Source organism: Rhinatrema bivittatum, chromosome 4 (genome assembly GCF_901001135.1).
Source record: "Rhinatrema bivittatum chromosome 4, aRhiBiv1.1, whole genome shotgun sequence".
Lineage (NCBI taxonomy): Eukaryota > Metazoa > Chordata > Amphibia > Gymnophiona > Rhinatrematidae > Rhinatrema > Rhinatrema bivittatum.
In genome coordinates this window covers 27,843,587-27,862,649 of record NC_042618.1, presented here as the reverse complement: position 1 = coordinate 27,862,649, position 19,063 = coordinate 27,843,587, and the positions used below count along the sequence as shown (strand labels likewise).

Here is a 19,063-nt window from a genome sequence, read left to right as displayed (position 1 = left end):
ATCATCAGCACACATGTATTGGAGAAAAGTAATATGCTTGAATATTCTTGCATGGTACAGTGTTGAAATTCTGCTGCAAAAAAAAACCCTGACAAGTATCTTCATTTCACAGACTGACTTCTTCAGGGGGAATTTAAGCACAAAGAATCACTGTGTATTGCTAGTAGTTTGAAAGTATGGAAGTTCCTCCAAAAGTTGTCTTTTTAGTAAGGTCAACAAAGTACATAATTCAAATGACACCAACCAGTCTTAATCAGAGTCTTGAGCAGCAAACATCTTGACTGTGCATGCCTTAACTTGCATTCCTCCCTTGTGTGTTTTTATATACGTGTATACACACACACACACACACACTACAGTTGTGCTCATAAGTTTACATGCCCCTGGCAAAATTTGTAAAATGTGAATCATTTTAAGAAAACATGAGTGATCAGACAAAACATCTGTTATTTTTGTGTTTCAAATTAAACTATTACGCATCACTGAATAGCACAATCATTAAACAAACCATAGCAATAAAGGAAATAAAATGGAGCTATTCAAAGGTTTACCTATCCTTGAATGTTTGGGCTGATTATATGCTCCAGCTGACACTCACAGGTTGAGATGGCAATGAAGGGTAGGTATCCACAACTGTGCCTTCTCTGATTGTAATTAATGTCTGTGTATAAATAGTCAATGAGTTTCTTAGTTCTTGAGAAACTCTTGAGCATTTCCTCCAGAGCTGCACTGACTTTGGTCCTTACTGAAGCATGGGAGAAAGCAAAAGATCTGTTAAAGGACCTGAGTGTGAAAGAGGCTCAACTTTATAAAATCAGGAAGAGGATATAAGAAGATATTCAAAGATTTGAAAATGCCAATCAGTACTGTTCAAACTTTGATCAAGAAGGGCAAAAATCATGAATTTAGTTAAAACCAAACCAGATCACAAAAGATTTTACACAACTGCCCAGAAAATTTGTTGAGATGCAAAAAACCTCATAAGCAACTTCTACTGAAATGCAGGATTCTCTGACGCAAAGTGGTGTAGGTGTTTCAGCAGGCACAATAAGGCGATACTTGAACAAAAATGGGCTGCATGGTAAAGCTACCAGAAAAAAGCCACTGCTGCACCAATGCCACAAAACAGCCCGCTTACAATACAGCAAACAGCACTTAGAGAAGACTCAAAACTTCTGGAAATAAAATAATTTGGAGTGATGAGACCAAAATTGAACTTTATGGTCACAAAAATTAACACTGTTTGGAGAGGAGTCAACACCATCCCTACCATGAAGGTGGATCTCTTGTTTTGGGAGGGTGAGAGCTACCGCAGTATAGGGAATATAATCAAAATTGATAGTAAGATGAATGCAGCATCTTATCAGAAAATCCTGGAGCAGAATCTGCATTCATCAGGAAGCTGCGCATGGGGAGTACTTGGCCTAAACATGACAATGATACAAAACATAAGGCCAAGTCGACTCTTCAGTGGCTGCAGCAGAAGAAAGGACGGTTCTGGAGTGGCCATCACAGTCTCCTGACCTCAGCATCATTAAGCCACTTTGGAGAGAACTCAAACATGCAGCTCATGCTAGAAAACCAAAGAATTTACAGGATCTGGAGGCTTTTTTGCCAAGAGGAATGGGCAGTTTTACCACTTGAGAAAATAAAGGGCCTCATTCACAAGTATCACATAAGACTGCAAGCTGTCACCGATGCAAAAAAGTGCAATACACAATATTAAGAATTAGGGGTATGTAAACTTTTGAAAAGGACCATTTTATTATTTCCTTTATTGTTACAGTTTAATGACTGTGCTATTCTGTGATGCATAAAATAGTTTAATTTGAACATTAAACAGATGTGTTTTGTCTGATCACTCACGTTTTCTTAAAATGCTATACATCTTAGAAATTCTGCCAGCAGTATGTATGCTTATGAGCACAACTGTATATAAATTTTTTTTTAATAGATTTAATTCTCCTGCCTTGGCTATGGAGAAAATATTATTGTGGCCCACCCTCCAATATTGTACAGGTTCTTAATTTCAACCAAAAGGACAAGAAAGCCATGAGCAGAGGAATGGCCTCAGACCTTAAGTTTCATCTTAGTCAAAAGAGCCCGAAGTGTGATCGGCAGGTCATGCTGACATCATTCATTCTGTGCCGCCAACAACAGCAGAAGTCAGCAAAAACGTGTGGATTAGGGGAGGCAGCTCAGGCAGCAGCCAAGGCTTCCTTATCCTCTCAGAAAACTACCACTCACAATGGAGAAATTACTTACTTAATTTCATTTTCCTTAGTGTAGACAGATGGACTCAGGACCAATGGGTATTGTGTTCTCCTGATAGATTTCAAAGCTGACGTCAGCCTACATATACCCATGCAGCATGCTTAGCTCTTCAGTATTCTCCTCGAAAAGCTAGTGTGGATATATGTTGCTTGAAGCTTGATCACACTTGAGTTTACTTGATTAACTTTGAACTGGTTCAACTGATATATATAAACAAACTTTTTTGGTACTGGTGCGCTGAAACAATAAACGCTGACACCTAGGTAACTGCGGGTGTCTTAACAGAGGTAGGCCAAGGCTTACCCATATAGTCTCGAGATTGATATCCGAGGTTATCTATTTCTGGAGCAGCCGTGGGCGGGATGCTGAGTCCATCTGTCTACACCAAGGAAACCGAAATGAGGTAAGTAACTTCTTCATTTTCTAGGGTGTAGCCAGATGGACTCAGGACCAAAGGGATGTACAAAAGCTACTCCCCTACCAGGTGGGGAGGCTGCCTGTGGCCCACTTAGTGCTGCTCTTGCAAAGGCTGTATCCTCCCTGGCCTGGACATCCAGGCAGTAGAACCTGGAGAAGGTGTGTAGGGAGGACCATGATGCCACCTGACAGATCTCGGCTGGCGAAAGCAGTCTGGTTTCGGCCCAGGAGACTTCCTGGCCCTTGTAGAATGCGCCTTGACCTGTAGAGGTAGTGGTTTTCTTGCCTCTATGTAGGCATTAATGACTTCTTTGATCCAGCGGGCTATGGTCGCCCGCGATGCCGCTTCCCCTAGTTTCTTCCTGCTGTGAAGATTGAACAGGTGATCAAGTTTTGCACAAGGATTCCGATCTCTTGAGGTATCTGACTAGGATTCTGCAGACATTCAGGTGGCGAAGGAGGAGTGAGTCTCTGAATACCTGTGTTCATCTGGAGATGGTAAGGATATGGTCTGGTTCATACGGAACTGGAAAACCACTTTCGGAAGGAAGGATAGTACCGTACGCAGCTGTATGGTGCCTGGGGTGAACCTGAGGAACGGTTCGACAGGATAACGCTTGACGTTCGGAGATACGCCAAGCTGAGCATATTGCGATCAAGAATGCTGTCTTTAAGGTCAAGAGGCGTAGGGACAGACCGCTTGTTGGTCTGAAGGACTCCCCTGCTAGGAAGTCTAGTACTAGGTTGAGGTTCCATAGAGGCACTGGCCACTTTAGTGGTGGCCGGAGTTGTTTGACTCCTTTCAGGAAGCGAGACACATCAGGATGTGTTGATAGTCTGATGCCATCCACTTTGGACCTGAAACAGGCCACTGCCACGACTTGAACCTTGAGGGAGTTGAGCGACAACCCCTTCTGCATGCCATCCTGTAAACCGATGTGATACTTCCAGCAGAGAGACAGGCTCGGGTGGTATCTCGGCAGGGTCTGAGGGATACCCTGCGGAGGAGCCGGCGAAGTGGATGATTGGGGGGGGAATCCTCTGCAGGAGGAGACTGCAGCGGAGGCTGTCCAGCATGCGAAGGTCCTGGGCTGGGGCTGCTCTGCTCGGGGCGTCCATGGGCTTGTCGGGTGGGTGTTGACCCTGTTGCTCCACAGCTGTGAAAAACTTAGTATCATTGCAATTTGTGATATAGCCTGAGAGGCCAAGTTTGTCGGAGGAAGTGGCCTTGGTTGTGTTGGAGTGCCATTCGGGGCTATTGCTGCCAACAAAATGTCTGTGTCCGGACCCCTGGGTCAAGCGGTGTTCGCAGGAGGCCTTCTTTCCTTTTCCCATAAGGGTTCCTGAAGGCCTGATTGCTTTCGGTGTTGGGACGCCGTGGAAAGGCCCGAGAAGATGTTGACAAGGCTGAGGAATTGTGGGAGACAGCTGGTGAAGAAGGTCCTCCATCTGAGTCAACCACCAGAAGTGAAGGCTCCCTGGGCCGCTTATGCCCTGAAGAATGCTTTTTAAGTGGTTTGAGGGCACCATGCATTGGATGCTTTGGCATCGAGCATCAGTGCTTCAATGGCGTGTGCGGGCACCGGCAGTACATCATGGAGTCTATGCTTTGACGCAGGTGCATCAGTGTGGCGTCGATGTGCCGATGATGCGATGTCTTCGACGTAGATGTTTTTTTCAGCGGCGTCAACATATCTCCAACACCGTGCTTCGGCGTCGCATGAGCTCGCTTTGGCGCCGGCCCAGATGAGCCAGGAGGACCGAATGAGGAGGCTCAACGCTGGGAGGGTCTCAGACTTCCTGTGGGGAGTCCGGAGAGGATCTAGCTGACTCCTCCAAAGGGGCAAAGGAGCCCGACACCGCTCCTTTCAACTGGGCAATTCGGGCAGCCCTTTGCCACTGAGCCTGGGGGGACATGCGGTCACAGTCCCGGCAGTTCAGCTGGTCATGACCTGGGCCCAGGCAGATGTAGCATCAGTCGAGTCTGTCCGTGACAGACATTTTATCACACTGTCAAAACTTGAAGCCCAGCCGACTCGGCAAGTTGAAATGATGGGTTTAGGGGGTTTTTTTGTCAGAAACTTCTGAGAGCGAGAGAGAGCTCCGTGTGCATTCAGTCATGCGGATAAAAAATGGAGTGAGAAGACTCGGGGGGGGGGGGAAGCGTGGGAAGATACAAGCAGACGCACCTCACTGACAAAGCTCAGTGATCTTTGAGAGCTCCAACACCTAGAGGCACGGAGGACACCACAGACAGCATGGCTAATTCATGCTGCTTATCTATGAGAAAATGAGGGAGTACCTGAGGAGTCATTAGCTGAATGGGAAGATCTAGGGCAGGGATGGGCAATTCCAGTCCTCGAGGGCCACAAACCTGTCAGGGTTTTAGGATATCTTAATGAATATGCATGACAGATTTGCATACAACTGAGGCAGAGTGCATGCAAATCTCTCTCATGCATATTCATTAGGGATATCCTGAAAACCAGACTGGTTTGTGACCCTCGAGGACCAGAACTGCCCACCCCTGATCTAGGGGAAGAAGGGCATGGGCAAAACTAAAAGGAGATATAAGGACAACTAATTTTTTTTGTTAGGAATGTAAATAAAGGGCAGAGGAAAGAGACCATTATGTTTTTGGGGGTTTTTTTTGGGTTTTTTTTAAGTAGCAGCTGAAAAGGTAAAGGAGAAAAGATTAGTGCTCACAAGAGATTGCAGAAAGAGGAAGACAGACAATATCTGGAAAAATCAAGAGAAACTGGGAAAGTAGACCGGAAAGGGAAATTCAAATAGAAGAACAATAGCAAATTTGGTAAAATGGGGGGGGGGGGGGGGGGTTAGGGTTTTTTAGATGTGTTAGTAATAGAAGGAAGTGCAAAAGTAGCAGATTCCTCCCCTCAAAGATGAAGGGGAGGAATATGTAGAGGCTGATGAGTAGAAAGCAAAATTGATTAAATATTTGTTCAGTGTTCACTGTGGAAGGGCCTGGAGCAGAAACACATAAAAACAAAACACAAATTAGATTGAGGTAAACCTCAATCTATTTTCAGAACGGTGTGTTTGGGAAGAGCTGACTAAACGTAAAGGGGCGGATTTTAAAAGGCGCGCGAATAGCCTACTTTTGTTTGCGCTCCAGGCGCAAACAAAAGTACGCTGGATCGGCGCTGGATCGGCGCGCGCAAGGCTATGGATTTTGTATAGCCGGCGCGCGCCGAGCCACGCAGCCTACCCCCGTTCCCTCCAAGGCCGTTCCCTCCAAGGCCGCTCCGAAATCGGAGCGGCCTCGGAGGGAACTTTCCTTTGCCCTCCCCTCACCTTCCCCTCCCTTACCCACCCACCCGGCCCTGTCTAAAACCCCCCCTTACCTTTGTCGGGGGATTTACGCCTCCCAGAGGGAGGCGTAAATCCCCCGCGCGAGCGGGCCTCCTGCGCGCCGGGCCGCGACCTGGGGGCGGGTACGGAGGGCGCGGCCACACCCCCGGACCGCCCCGGGCCGTAGCCACGCCCCCGTACCCGCCCCCAAAACGCTGCCGACACGCCCCCGAAACGCCGCGACGACCGGGCCCGCCCCCCGACACGCCCCCCTCGGAGAACCCCGGGACTTACGCGAGTCCCGGGGCTCTGCGCGCGCCGGGAGGCCTATGTAAAATAGGCTTCCTGGCGCGCAGGGCCCTGCTCGCGTAAATCCGCCCGGTTTTGGGCGGATTTACGCGAGCAGGGCTCTGAAAATCCGCCCCAAAGTAGATAAGGCGATAGGGCCGAATGGGATACATCAGAGGATACTAAGGGAACTTGGAGATGTCCTGGCAGCTCTGCTGGCTAACAGTTTCCAATTTATTTATTTTTTTTTTAGTTTAGAGAAGTTCTGGAGGACTGGAAAAGGACAGCTGTGGCTCCTACTCATAAAAGGGGGCAATTAGTGTAACTTCTGAAGTGAGCAAACTAATGGAATCGCTGTTAAAAACAGAGAATAGTGCAATTTTTGGAATCCAATGGATTGCAAGATCTGAGGCAGCATGGTTTTTACCAAAGGTAAATCTTGTCACATATCTAATTTGATTAGGTGACCAGAGAGATGGATCAAGGGAGAGCACTAGACAATGTACTTGGATTTCAGCAAGGCCATTGATATTGTTCCGCACAGACCTATAAATTGAGCGCCCTTGATATGGATCTTAAGAGTGACTATCTGGGTTAGAAACTGGCTGAGTGGGAAGCGACAAAGGGCAGTGGTAAATGGAGTTTTCTCTGAGGAGTGTGCCTCATGGTTCAGTGCTTGGACCGGTTCTTTTCAACAATTTTGTGAGTGACATAACTGAAGAATTGTCAGGAAAGATTTGTCTTTTTGCTGGATACCAAAATCTGTAACTGGGTGGATAGCCAGGAAGGAGTGGAAAACATGAAGAGGGATCTAGCGAAGCTCAAGGAATGATCTAAAGTATATATAAAGCTTGTTCCTAAGTTGTTATTATTATTATTATTATTATTATTGTAAAGCTTGTTGCTAAGTTATGTTACATTGTGAACCGAGGTGATGTTTTGCAAACGTGCCTCGGTATATAAGAAACCATTAAATAAATAAATAAATAAAATAAATAAAGTCTGGCAGCTAAGATTTAATGCTAAAAAAAGCAGAGTAATGCATTTAGGATGCAAAAACTCAAGGGAAAGATACAGTACTGGAGGTTAAATTCTAAGCAAAAAGGAAGAGCGCTATCTGGGGATAATTTTGTCTGATGATCATAAGGTGGCCAAACAAGTGGATAAAGCGATGGTAAATGCCAGAAAGATGTTTGATTGCATAGAGAGAGGAATGGTCAGTAGTGCAACCCCTCATTTAAATTATAGTATCGCACGCCAAGGAGAGGTGGCTGGGCGTGTGTTGGGAGAGCAGGCGCTCAAAAACGGAGCACCCATTTTCCTGAACTTCTTATTGTACCGACTGTTTGTGATCTTGGACAAATCACTTCACCCTCCATTGCCTCAGGTACAGACTTAGTTGTAAGCCTCTAGGGTCAGGGAAATACCTTACAGTACCTGAAAGTAATCTGCTCTAAAGTGCCTGAAAAACAGAATATAAAATCAAATAAATAGATTTAATTGCCAAATGTTATTTTTTATTTTTGCTACTTGAACTAGCACTGTTCATTTCCCACATACTGAGCCCAAAATTAGAATTTACATACTCTGAGCAAAGCTTTAAAGGTTATTTTAATCCAGTATCCATTTCAATCTCATCTTCCAAAGGGGTACTTTTCTCTAAAAAGACACAACCGCACTTATCTTTGAGCTATATTTGGGTCACTCCAGCACAGTGGGAAAAGTGAAATTTGAATTCTGGCCTTCCTGGTTCACAACCTATTACCCTAACTGGGGCACCCATCTTCCATTAAAAACCACTGTGCACCTTTATGTACTTTATGCAGCATATAGACCAAAGTCGCTTGCTACATCTTCCAGGTCAGATTTCTTCTCAGCAGTAGTGCACGAAACTACTACATGAAACCCAGCTTTACAAAAAACAGATTTGAACCCTAGCAGGTAAAGCCATAGGCACTCTAAACCAAAATATTTAAAACCAAATCTAGAATGTATACACTGAATCCAAGGCTCTCATCTCCTACTGTCTTACTGAAATGACATCCATGGTCTTTAGCTTGATTTCCAAAAAGGACTTGTTCCTGATCAAGAGTTTACATTTCCAGGTAAGGGCCAAATGCTCTATTCACAGCATTCACTTCTTCATTCCTAACAATCTGGAAGCTTGCTCCTTCTGCTGGACTTAGAACAAAAACTGAGGTACAGGAGAAAGATACGCTTTTTCAGAAGGACCTCGCTGCCTTAGATTCTTGTTCTGTTTGTCTACTGCACTGATAAAACCCATTGTCTGAGCTATTCAAAGTTCAACTTCAAATAAATCTCAAGATGACACTACTTTATACAGATTTGCCCATATATTTAAGCAGCAACTTATTTTAATACAGAAGGGTTAAATAAATTAGATTTAAACAGACAATTTTTCAGTTAATGCTGATACTATCCCACACCTCACTTAACCTGCAACATGCACCATGTATAAACATTTTCTGAAATTCTTTTTAATACAGATCTTTTCTGTGAGTTTCCTTTTCTTTAAAAAGACTAGCTTATCCATTTTCCTCAAAGGCCTGCAGAAAAGAAGATTTAAAGATTCCTACAGCCTACACTGCTGATACTACTTTAAACTACGGTAAGTGCAACACATATTGCACTTTGGAAGCCACAAGAGTCTGCAAAGTAGTTTCATGCCACAAAAGATGTTCAAATATTTAGAAAGGATGATTTGAGCCTTTTCACACCACGATACCAATTCACTAAAGGCCAGATGTACAAATGGGCTTTATTTTGTGTTTATCAGAAAAATGCCAAGTACATCTGACAAAGTGAGATTATGGACCTCTGTAATTTACAAATCAAATTAATAGTTCTTTTCATAGTTAAACATACAATATCTTAGTATAGATATGCTTTGGCTCACACTCAGTTTTTAACACCTATATTAAAGTATATTTCCATAAAGTCTTCACAAACAGGAAGAAAAGTTTAGGAAGCATGTTTTTAACTACTCCCTTATTTTAAGTTCTCCAATGGGCCTGGAAGAAATTTAGAGAGTGATATACTAGATTTTTCACAAAATGGTTTGTGTACAATTCTGCACAATGCCTACATATGCAAAAATCCAAATGTGGGTATTTTGATAAAAATTTTCACAAAAACTTTAGTGAAAAGATTTCACAAAATTGGGTTTCATAGTAGTAAACTTTTGTATATAATATGCTATATGTGAGTTAACTAAAAATCCCCCCCCCCCTAACTTCCTTTGGTAGTCGGAACTTTCTGGAAGAACTAGTGGTCCCCTATTCTGACCCAAAGCCCCTTATAGGCCAAAAATGTTACTGTGTTGTTTATAGAGCCCTACTACTTGACCCTTAAATGATTTACTCAATCCTGCCTCCCAAGCTTACCTTATAACTGGGGTGGGAGTGGGATTTCCCTTCTGGAGACAGAAGGAATAGCCACTTGCACCCCCCACCACCACTACTTGTCTAGCTAACCCCATTCACTTCTGATAACTTATTCTACATAAAGTTTTCATATCCAGTTTCATTTTTACAAATAGCAGATTTTAACATCTTTTAAATTATTAAATTTTTTTTCACGAAATGATGTGTTTTATCTCAGTAAACAAAAATAAAATAAAGTCTAAATAAAGAGAATCACCTCATTCTTTGCAAGGCTTTAAAAATGAATTGACATGATTAACCTATTAATAAATTATGCATATTTAGATTCAAAGAAAGCTCAAACCTCACTTTAAAATAATGAAGTCCCATGTATAAATACCTTCAGATTTGGAGATTTTTCTAATAAAGATCAAGTTATAAAACATAATAGAAAACTAGAACAAACCGAAAATGCACCCTCACGTAGGATATACAATCAATTGCGATAAGGTGGTAGCAGGAAACTGCAGGGCAAAACGTGAAATCATACCAACAAAAATCCTCATTTAAAAATCTTTATAGTTTCACATATAGGAAAAATAAAACAGTTTCGTTAACTCACAAGACTAAATCAAGTAATTTAAAACCATTTACCTACGCTTGATAATGCCACAAAGTCCATTTAAATTTCAGATACTAAGGACCCAAGAAAATCACCAGTTACATCATGTTCGGATGTCCGACAAGAAGTTACCAACTTATCTATCTATAATACACGCGATCTTTCTAAAGCTCTCGTCCTACAATTCAAGTTTTACAACCAGTCCCGATCACTTGAACCTGTTCCGGAAGGCAGCTGACCCCAGCAATGCACGAGTGAACACGGGGCCTTGCTCAACTCCCCCGACCCAGTGCGCTGTCATTAACGAAAACAAACAGAAGGAAGGAGGGAGGGAGCCAAGCTGAGCTCCTAACACAAAGGAACTCCTTCCTGAAGTCTGGGCGCGCACCGGCATCCCATCCCTCGCGGAGATGGAGAAGGCCGACGGCTGCCTGACCAGCCTGACACAGAGAAGTGACGTGAGGCGGGAAGGAAGGCCGCGCACCGGCTCCACTCCTTCCTTGCTTTGTTACCGCCTGCTCAGCGCGAACAGACGCCGGGACACCAGACAAGCGCAGTCCTTTCAACTTCTCTCCGACCCACAACACTTACAACGGCATTGTATCTCCGCAGCCTGGCTGTGACTAATCCCACGGAGCTCCGGGCATGATAAAGGAGAGTATTACTGTGATGGAAAACTGACGGATGAATGTTCTCTCAGGCGCTCTGCTTAACGCTTCCCGTCCGTCCTAACATGGCGCCCATCGCTACCACAGCAACGTTCTAGAACACGTTTACGCAACGTAAGACACGCACACGTCTGCGTAAACCGCTTTCGAAATTTTCGCGAGTGCCTGACGGGAATTGTATTTCTCGTCCTTTGGGTTGGTTTTCGGAGGCCCGGGATGATTTGGCGGCACTGGAGAAAGATTATGGGGAAATGGGCACGGACTCTGTGGATGGGGAAGGGGGGGGGGGGGGGGCGAGGAATACTAAAGCAATCAAAAGGCCAAGCCAGTTATTTTTATACTTTGCGTTAACGTCAATGGACAGCTCTTGCCATGTTGCTGTTAAGGTAAGACAGCATTCATGTTCTGTTTCAGGCTGCTTGGAATAAAATTTCTAATCTAGAAAAGAACTCTGCTTATTCGCAATGATCATGGTGAGGCGGTTCATGGCCATTCGGTGGCCTGAGCAGTGGGATCTGCAGACCAGTCATCGGTGCTGGCAGTCTGGGCACTCCAATCTTCTTGAGGTGGCTTCTGTGCCATCAAATAAACTGCTTTTTTAGCTGTGAACTGCTGGATAGGCACGGAGGGGACTGGCACACCCTCAGACCAGTCAGCAACCTCTGGCTGCAGGAAGGCCGGAACTGGAGCTGTCCATTCACCCTGGAACTCCTCCTTGGTGATTGTCTTCTCAACAGCAGCTCGCTCCTCCTTTTCATTCTCTTCAGGATCCCTGTAGAAGTAGAGATCAGGCATGACTTCCCACGGATGCTCACGCGAGATAGTGCCAGGCATCCTCAGCACGTCACGTGCCAACATCCACATCAAACCCACAGAATATGCACCCTTGGTGCAGGGGATGGCAATATCCACATACAGTAGATGTGAATAAGATAAAACCATGAAATAAAAAAAAGAGCTCTGCTTATTTCTATTTTACATCTGCAAACAGTTTTGCTTTTTGTTCCTTTACAAACTTCCTGAAGATGCAGAACGGGTTGGGGGTATTAAATGTAATTGTAGATGGCTTAATCATATCTTATTTCTCAAAATAAAAGCTCTGCTTAATGGTACGTTGTTTGTTTCTGGAAGTTTATATTGCTTACAGTTCGACCGAGTCACCCATAAAAGGGAAATGAAGTAAGCTTTTATTCGGCCTTCACTGCAAGCACATACCAATAGGCAGTTTAAACTGGACGCCAAATTTGCTTAGCCCGATTAAACATGTACGCATGCGCATTAGATCATTAGCTCACCGGGTGGGGCTAGCGTGGCATGCGTAAGTGAGAGTAGCAGGTGTAGCCGGAAGCTGAGTGCATCTCTTTATCTTACAACTTTCTAAAAGTAAACTGCACTGTTTTATTATTATAAATTATTATTTTGTCTAGTGTGGATTTTGTTTTTATAATTTTTTATATTCTTTACTCATCTTGAACTTTTTGGAGGGTGGCTATAAATAAAAAAATATATATTCAGACGTTATCATCCTTATCTTATTTTGTACTGGGCTGATGATTTGATCTTCGAGAACTACTACAAATGTATTAAATTAGAAAAATAAAGCAAAGTTGCTTACCTGTAAGCAGGTGATTCCAAAATGAGTTGTGTTTTGTGTGACATGGGCTGATTCAGGAGAAACCTTTTAGAAAAGGATGCTGCAAAAAGTCCACAGCTGAATAATTTCTAAAAATAATAATAATAGACAACAACTTTATACCCTGCTTCCTTTTACCTCAACATTTTTTCATGATCCTATCAAAAAGACACTAAAAATTGAATAAGTCACTGATAAGACAATACCATCAGCACAGCATGGTATTTAAGGTAATTTCAACAAGACCCATAATCTAATTCAAACTATGAAAATATGGTAGTGCAATGAAGAAAATGGTGAGGTAGAAGTTTAAAAAAAAAGTCCCGTGTTATAATTTGGATATATTATTGGAAGATTTATGCTTGGTTATAGTTTCCTCCATTAGTTGTTTGGTTTTTTTTTTAATATGTTTATTAGGTTTTACATCAGAACCACAACTGAAAAGTTCACAATGACCCCAAACGTCAAACATTCATATAAGGAGAATAGAATAATACAGGATACATACAGCAAGAACCGTGCAGAGGTCAACAACAGTGCCATATCTCCCATCCCTACTCTCCACACCAACCCTCCCATCCTCCCCTCCCTCACTCTCATATGGAATGGATCAATGAAACAGCATTGAAAGCCATACAATCAGTTCACGTCCCAAATGTCAAATGGGAATAGCAATATAAACAGTTGGTTGTACAAAATAAATCGATTGCTCAATTACGGAGAATGCATATATCTTGTGGTAACAACGTTAATAAAGGTTTCCTCACTTCCAAAAAAGTCATTTATTGTTCTCCATCAAAGGATCAACCGATTTGTATTCTAGCATCATAAGGTCAACCATATTTGCTTTCCACATACCCTCAGAGGGCGCTCCCACATTTACCTACTTAAGCATAATACATTTCTTTGCCACCAAGCAAGTCTTGATTAGTAATAATTTATGTGCTTTGCCTACAAGGATGGTATCACCTTGTATACCTAATACACAGAAAACCTTAGACCAAGCCAACTGAGCAGATAACATGGAGTTTAAATATTTCAGTATAAGCTCCCAAAACTTTTGGATATGATCACACTCCCATCAGGGCCAGTGTAAGGGTATTAGGCACCCTAGGCAAACCTTACAGCCTGGAATCCCCACCTCCCCATACACAATTTTAAATTGTGCATTTATAACAACATATTTTATATGAAAAATGACATTCTGAGGTAAAATTAATATACACATTGTTGTGATAATTTCAAGCACTGTTGTGATGCCAACAAGAAAACTTTGCATCTTGGAATTGTGAGAAATTACTTTAAATGTTGCTGTCTCAGTAAATAAGCCAGCTCAGTAATTAAGCCAGATATTAAAAATCTTTTCTTTAAAATGACCTTTAAACATCACTAACATTATGCAGCTGCTAACGAGAACTGGCAGCTTGTGCTAATTTCCCTTTCTTCCTATAAAACTACCAGCTGCTTTTGCCCAGAATAGGCCTGAAGAACAGTTATGGGCCTCTTCCTGGCAGAGCATAAGTGAAAAGCGTGAGGTTAGAGTTAACCCCCACTATGAACCCTCTCCTGAGCCTTGTACCGAACATTTACACAAACTTCTCCTTTACACTGAAACCACCAGCTATCCGTTGTACTAGCTTTTGTCAATTTCTTGTTTCTTCCATTATCTGCTCCGCCTGTGAGCGAAGTTTTCTACTGTTTTGGCTTCTATTGCTCTATGTACAGCCCATGAGCGAAGTTAATGTACCCGTTGTACCAGTTTGTGCCAATTCCCGTTATCTTCTGTATTGGTATCGCCTACGAGCGAAGTTTTCTACTGTTCTTGTTTTCTATTGTTCTATGTACAGCCCATAAGCAAAGTTAACGTTTACTGTAAACCGAGGTGATCTGTATCCCATACAGGAACCCCAGTATATAAAACCTAATAAATAAATAAATACATAAATAAATAAATCTGTCAGGGACAGATCTTACAGGCCTTTCCTTGACAGAGGACAATGGTGGATGGCATAGAGATAACCCCCCTTACTTTCTTTATACTTGCAATTTCTGCTTCTGTGCAAACCTCTTACAAGATAAGATGTTGTAGCCATATCATTTAGAAACTGCATGTAGAAATACCTGCCAAAAACTGATAAGCACCAGGGGGTTGAGGCAAGGGGCTCTTCACAGTTGCAAAGAAAAGATAACTAGAAGGGTGGAACAAGAAGCAAGGTGCTTATCAGTGTGGTAAGAACAAGGAAGATAAACGGGGAAGTGAAATTAGAGCTTCTGCTAGCAAAAGGGTATAAAATCCCTTGTGGGATTCTGTAAGGGGTGTGCCTACTCTTGTATGACACCCAGCTTGCAAGCTTGTCCAATAAAGATCTTTTAAGATGCTTTCACTGACTTGTGTTCACTAATAAATAATTATTCCCAGAGAGGAATTTGTTTGTTTCTTACAGCTTGGGGGCTCGCCCGGGATCCAGCCATTGATTACACCAGAGCCTGGTGACAGATGAAACATAGAAACATATATAGAAACATAGAAATGACAGCAAAAGAAGACCAAACGGCCCATCCAGTCTGCCCAGCAAGTTTTGCACTTTTTTTTTCTCATACTTATCTGTTACTCTTGGCTCTTAGTAATCTTTTGGTTCTATTTCCCTTCCACCCCCACCATTAATGTAGAGAGCAGTGTTGGAACTGCATCTAAGTGAAATATCTAGCTTAATTAGTTAGGGGTAGTAACCGTCGCAATAAGCAAGCTACACCCATGCTTATTTGTTTATCCAGACTATGTAATTCAGTCCTTGTTGGTTGTTGTCTGTATATAGATCCACTTTTCTTCATCCCCCCCTGCCGTTGAAGCAGAGGGTTATGCTGGATATGCATTGAAAGTGAAGTATCAGACTTTCTTCCCTGCCAATGAGAGGAAGATGCATCCTATTGATTTTAACAGTCCTTAACTCTTCACCGGAGGTCAGGTGTCTCGACTGTTTCGAGACAAGTGAACCCAGTGAAACTGTCTCAGGCGTTTGATGTAGGCACACCTAAGTGACAGCCAAGCAATTTCCATGCACGGAACCAAGGTAAGAGAAGTGACTATTGAATATTACCTTGGTGGCTGGGATTGTGAACCTGGAAGGAGTGTGTGGTGCATGAGACATGTCATAGACACGAAGCGAATGGGAAGTCCCTCTCCGCAGTTCCCTATCTCCGAGAGAAGATGGGCCGGAAACGGACGAAGTGTAAGGCCTTGAGCGTGAGCAACAAATTCCAGAAAATTCACAATGGGGAATAGGGTGCCTAAGATTAAGAATGGGGAAGGGAAGGACCCCTTTAGGATTCCTCCAAATAGTCCATTAGGGAGGACCAAAGGGTGGAAAGAAAGGATCAGGGGATGATCCTAAGATAGATTGGGATGAATTCGAGAAAAGAGCTGCTGAGGTGCAGAGAAAGAAAGAGGAGGAAAGGCAAAAACAAAAGTACCCCTGTTTGATCCCAAGGTTAGATAAAGAAGCGGTACAATTGAAAAAGGATATAGAACGATACCCACTCCCGGACACGCCAGGACCTGGAGCTAGGAAGAAAGATAGAGGGGCAGAGAAATTAGAAGTGCCGGCTCCCATGTATCCGTTAAGAGAAGAACCCATAGGGGGCAGTCATATTTGGTATGTAAGTAGTCCCCTTACTAGTGCTGAAGTTAGATCGTTTCAGAAGGAAATTAAATCATTTTTGGATGACCCTATGGGGTTAGCAGAACAGGTAGATCAGTTACTGGGTCCCAATATCTTCACATGGGCAGAATTGACATCAATCATGGGTATCATATTTATAGCAGAAGAAAAGGCCATGATTCGGACAGCAGCTATGAAGATATGAGAAAGGGAGCATCCACCAGGAGGAGGGGTAGGGGAGGTCCCAACGGAACAAATGTATCCTGCTGTGGACCCAGGCTGGAATCATAATCAGCCAGAAGGTAGAGGCTACATGAGGGATTTGTGAAACCTGATAGTAAGGGGAATTAGGGAGGCAGTACCCAGAAACCAGAATGTGGCAAAAGCATTTGAGATACAGCAGGAACGTGAAGAAACCCCTTCAGCATTTTTAGAACGGGTTCGGAGTAGAATGAGGCAGTACTCCGGCTTGGCCATAGATGACCCTGTCAGAAAAAATGTTATTAAATTGTGTTTATTGATAATTACCTATATTCAGTGAGGTCATTAATCAATAGGCCATAAGAGAAACAAAAGCATTGATTTCCATATGCCTTCTGGGTTATTTTTCTAAAACCTCAGCACTAGTCAAAAAAAGCCTCTCTTGGATGCCTTTCAACCCCCCCTCCCAGACCTTGAAAGGAACAGCTTTGAAACTAAATCCTTATCTCTGGTTGTGAAAGAGGCCCCTTCAAGAATTGAATTTTACAGCCTTACACAAATTCTTGATTAGCCATTTGGTTTCTCAGGAATGTTCAGAGAGATGAACCTTATCTTTCTGCCTAGCTGAAAAAGGCCCCTTCCATTTAATTAAAAACACCTGGAGTCCCTGGAAAGACAGGAATATGTAATTTATTATCTCAGCAGAATTAGAAAAAAAAACAAAAAACAGAGATTTCTTTCCTTTGTACCTGCACTGCTTGCATGAAAGGAATACAGGCAGCATTTTTAATTAGGCAGGGAAACTCCTAATTTTTTCATATCCTGGTAAGCAGGAGGTAAAAATAATTTTAATGAATTTGTTGAAATGTTTTGAGGTTTTAGACCATTTTTCTACAAAGGCTAATTATTGTACTATTGAAAGAAATAATATGGCTGCCACAGCTTATGGATTTTTGGGGTTATAAAAATGAGAAGCAAACAAAGGAAGAGAACTACTTCGGCTCCTTTTTCCTGACACGTGCAGCTGAGAGAGACAGAGAGCGGGACTTATTGCTTCAGATATCTGGTAGATATTATCTTTATTTCCAGCATACAGAACCCTTTTTAAACTAAATGCTATTGTTTCTAAATTGATATATGATTTAGAAAGGCATCAGTTAAATAAAAGAATATGTCCTTAGTAGACATTTATTTAATATCAATATTATCTGTTACTGTATTAACAGTCTTCACATTAATTGTAATGTATTGTTTGATTAGAATAAGTTTTGAACATAGAAATGTTTCATAGAATCATTTAGAGATTTTAAGATTTAATATTTTTCTTTATCTGGAATAAAGAAGATATTTTTACTACATATTGTCTGGTTTATTTCCCTGCATGCTATATAAATTCTAAAGAAAAAAGAAGTCACATCTCTGAATTAAAAAAATAAACTTCTGTCTATAAGACAAGAAGGGTAGAAAGAAAAATGAGACAGGGTTTTTTTCCCAGGCAGGATCCCCTAGTAAAAACTTTTAGTTCTGCTAGTGGTAAACCCCAAATTGTTTATCTTTCCACAACCCCATAAGTCAGGGGATATTAAAGATTACCTTTGTCACCAAATCATGGCCAGACATACAAAAGAAGTTACAGAAAATAGGTGGAATGAGAAATCAACTGAAGATCTGTTAAAGGAAGCTCAGAAAGTATTTGTAAGGAGGGAAGAGGAAAAGCAGAAACAGAAGGCCAAAATCATGGTAAATACAGTAAACGAAATCCTCAAGAAAGGAACACAAGATAAAAAGAAAGAGCGAGGAAGAGAGAACATTAGAAGAGGTTGGCAGAGGGGGAGAGGCCGGCATCAGAGAGGCAGAGGCTTCAGTGGAAGCCCAGGGGTCAGAGGGGGCTGGGATCCTAACCAAGCAAGCTGTTTCCATTGTGGACAAGAAGGACTTTTTAAAGAGGGAATGTCTTCAGGTGCAGAAAGAAAGTAGAGTCTTCTCAGTAGTGGAGGATGAAAGTGAATAGGGAGGTCAGGGGCTACTAACTTTAAGGTCCTACCAAGAGCCCTTGATAAATTTGAAGGTAGGACCAAGGAAGGAGGAAATAGTTTTTTTAGTGGACACGGGAGCTGTCAGGTGATCAGTTATAACTATGCCAACAGGTAGGGGTGATTTCTCAGAAACTAACAGTATCTGGGGTAAAAGGGGAACAGTTTTCAGTTCCAGTCTTAGAAGAAACTAACATAGGGAATCAGGATAGAGAAGTTAGGGGAAGCAGGGTGTAATTTACTGGGTAGAGACCTTCTGATTCAATTGGGGATACAAATTCAAGTGCCAGGAAACAAATTGACTGTCAGTATGAATCCCTTCAGACCCAAGATGAGGAAGAGATAGATTCAGGAGTATGGGAAAGGAGTGGTAATAGGGGAGGGCTAGATATTTTGCCTCTAAAGATTAAATTGAAACAAGGGGAAGAGGATAGTATGCCAAAGGCAGTACCCCATTTCCCTTGAAGGAAGGAAGGGCTTCCAGCCAGTAATAGATGAGGTATTGCAGGATGAACTAATTGAGCCCTGTATGTCACCTTATAATACTCCTTTCCTCCCAGTAAGGAAACCAGA

At 42.5% G+C, this 19,063-nt stretch overlaps 2 protein-coding genes across 6 annotated transcripts in view; both read right to left on the bottom strand.

The window, feature by feature from the left end:
- PAPOLA (poly(A) polymerase alpha) overlaps window positions 1-11,085 on the bottom strand; it is a 334,417-nt gene extending 323,332 nt beyond the window's left edge. For 2 of the 5 annotated variants that reach the window (XM_029597901.1, XM_029597904.1), the window contains exon 1: window positions 10,888-11,085. In XM_029597901.1, coding sequence (XP_029453761.1) covers window positions 10,888-10,895 — 8 coding nt within the window. In that variant the 5' untranslated portion in view covers window positions 10,896-11,085. The remainder of the gene's footprint in view (window positions 1-10,887) is intronic. The other 3 variants (XM_029597900.1, XM_029597903.1, XM_029597902.1) reach the window with 3 other exon arrangements.
- A 281-nt stretch (window positions 11,086-11,366) lies between these two features.
- LOC115089700 (40S ribosomal protein SA-like) lies at window positions 11,367-11,822 on the bottom strand. The gene has a single exon (XM_029597906.1). The coding sequence runs from the start codon at window positions 11,820-11,822 to the stop codon at window positions 11,448-11,450; it is 375 nt and encodes a 124-aa protein (XP_029453766.1). The 3' UTR covers window positions 11,367-11,447.
- Between the last annotated feature and the right edge of the window lie 7,241 nt (window positions 11,823-19,063).

Bases quoted from the DNA above. Each gene is read 5' to 3' on its own strand.
- LOC115089700 (XM_029597906.1), bottom strand. From the start codon at position 11,822: ATGTTGGCACGTGACGTGCTGAGGATGCCTGGCACTATCTCGCGTGAG.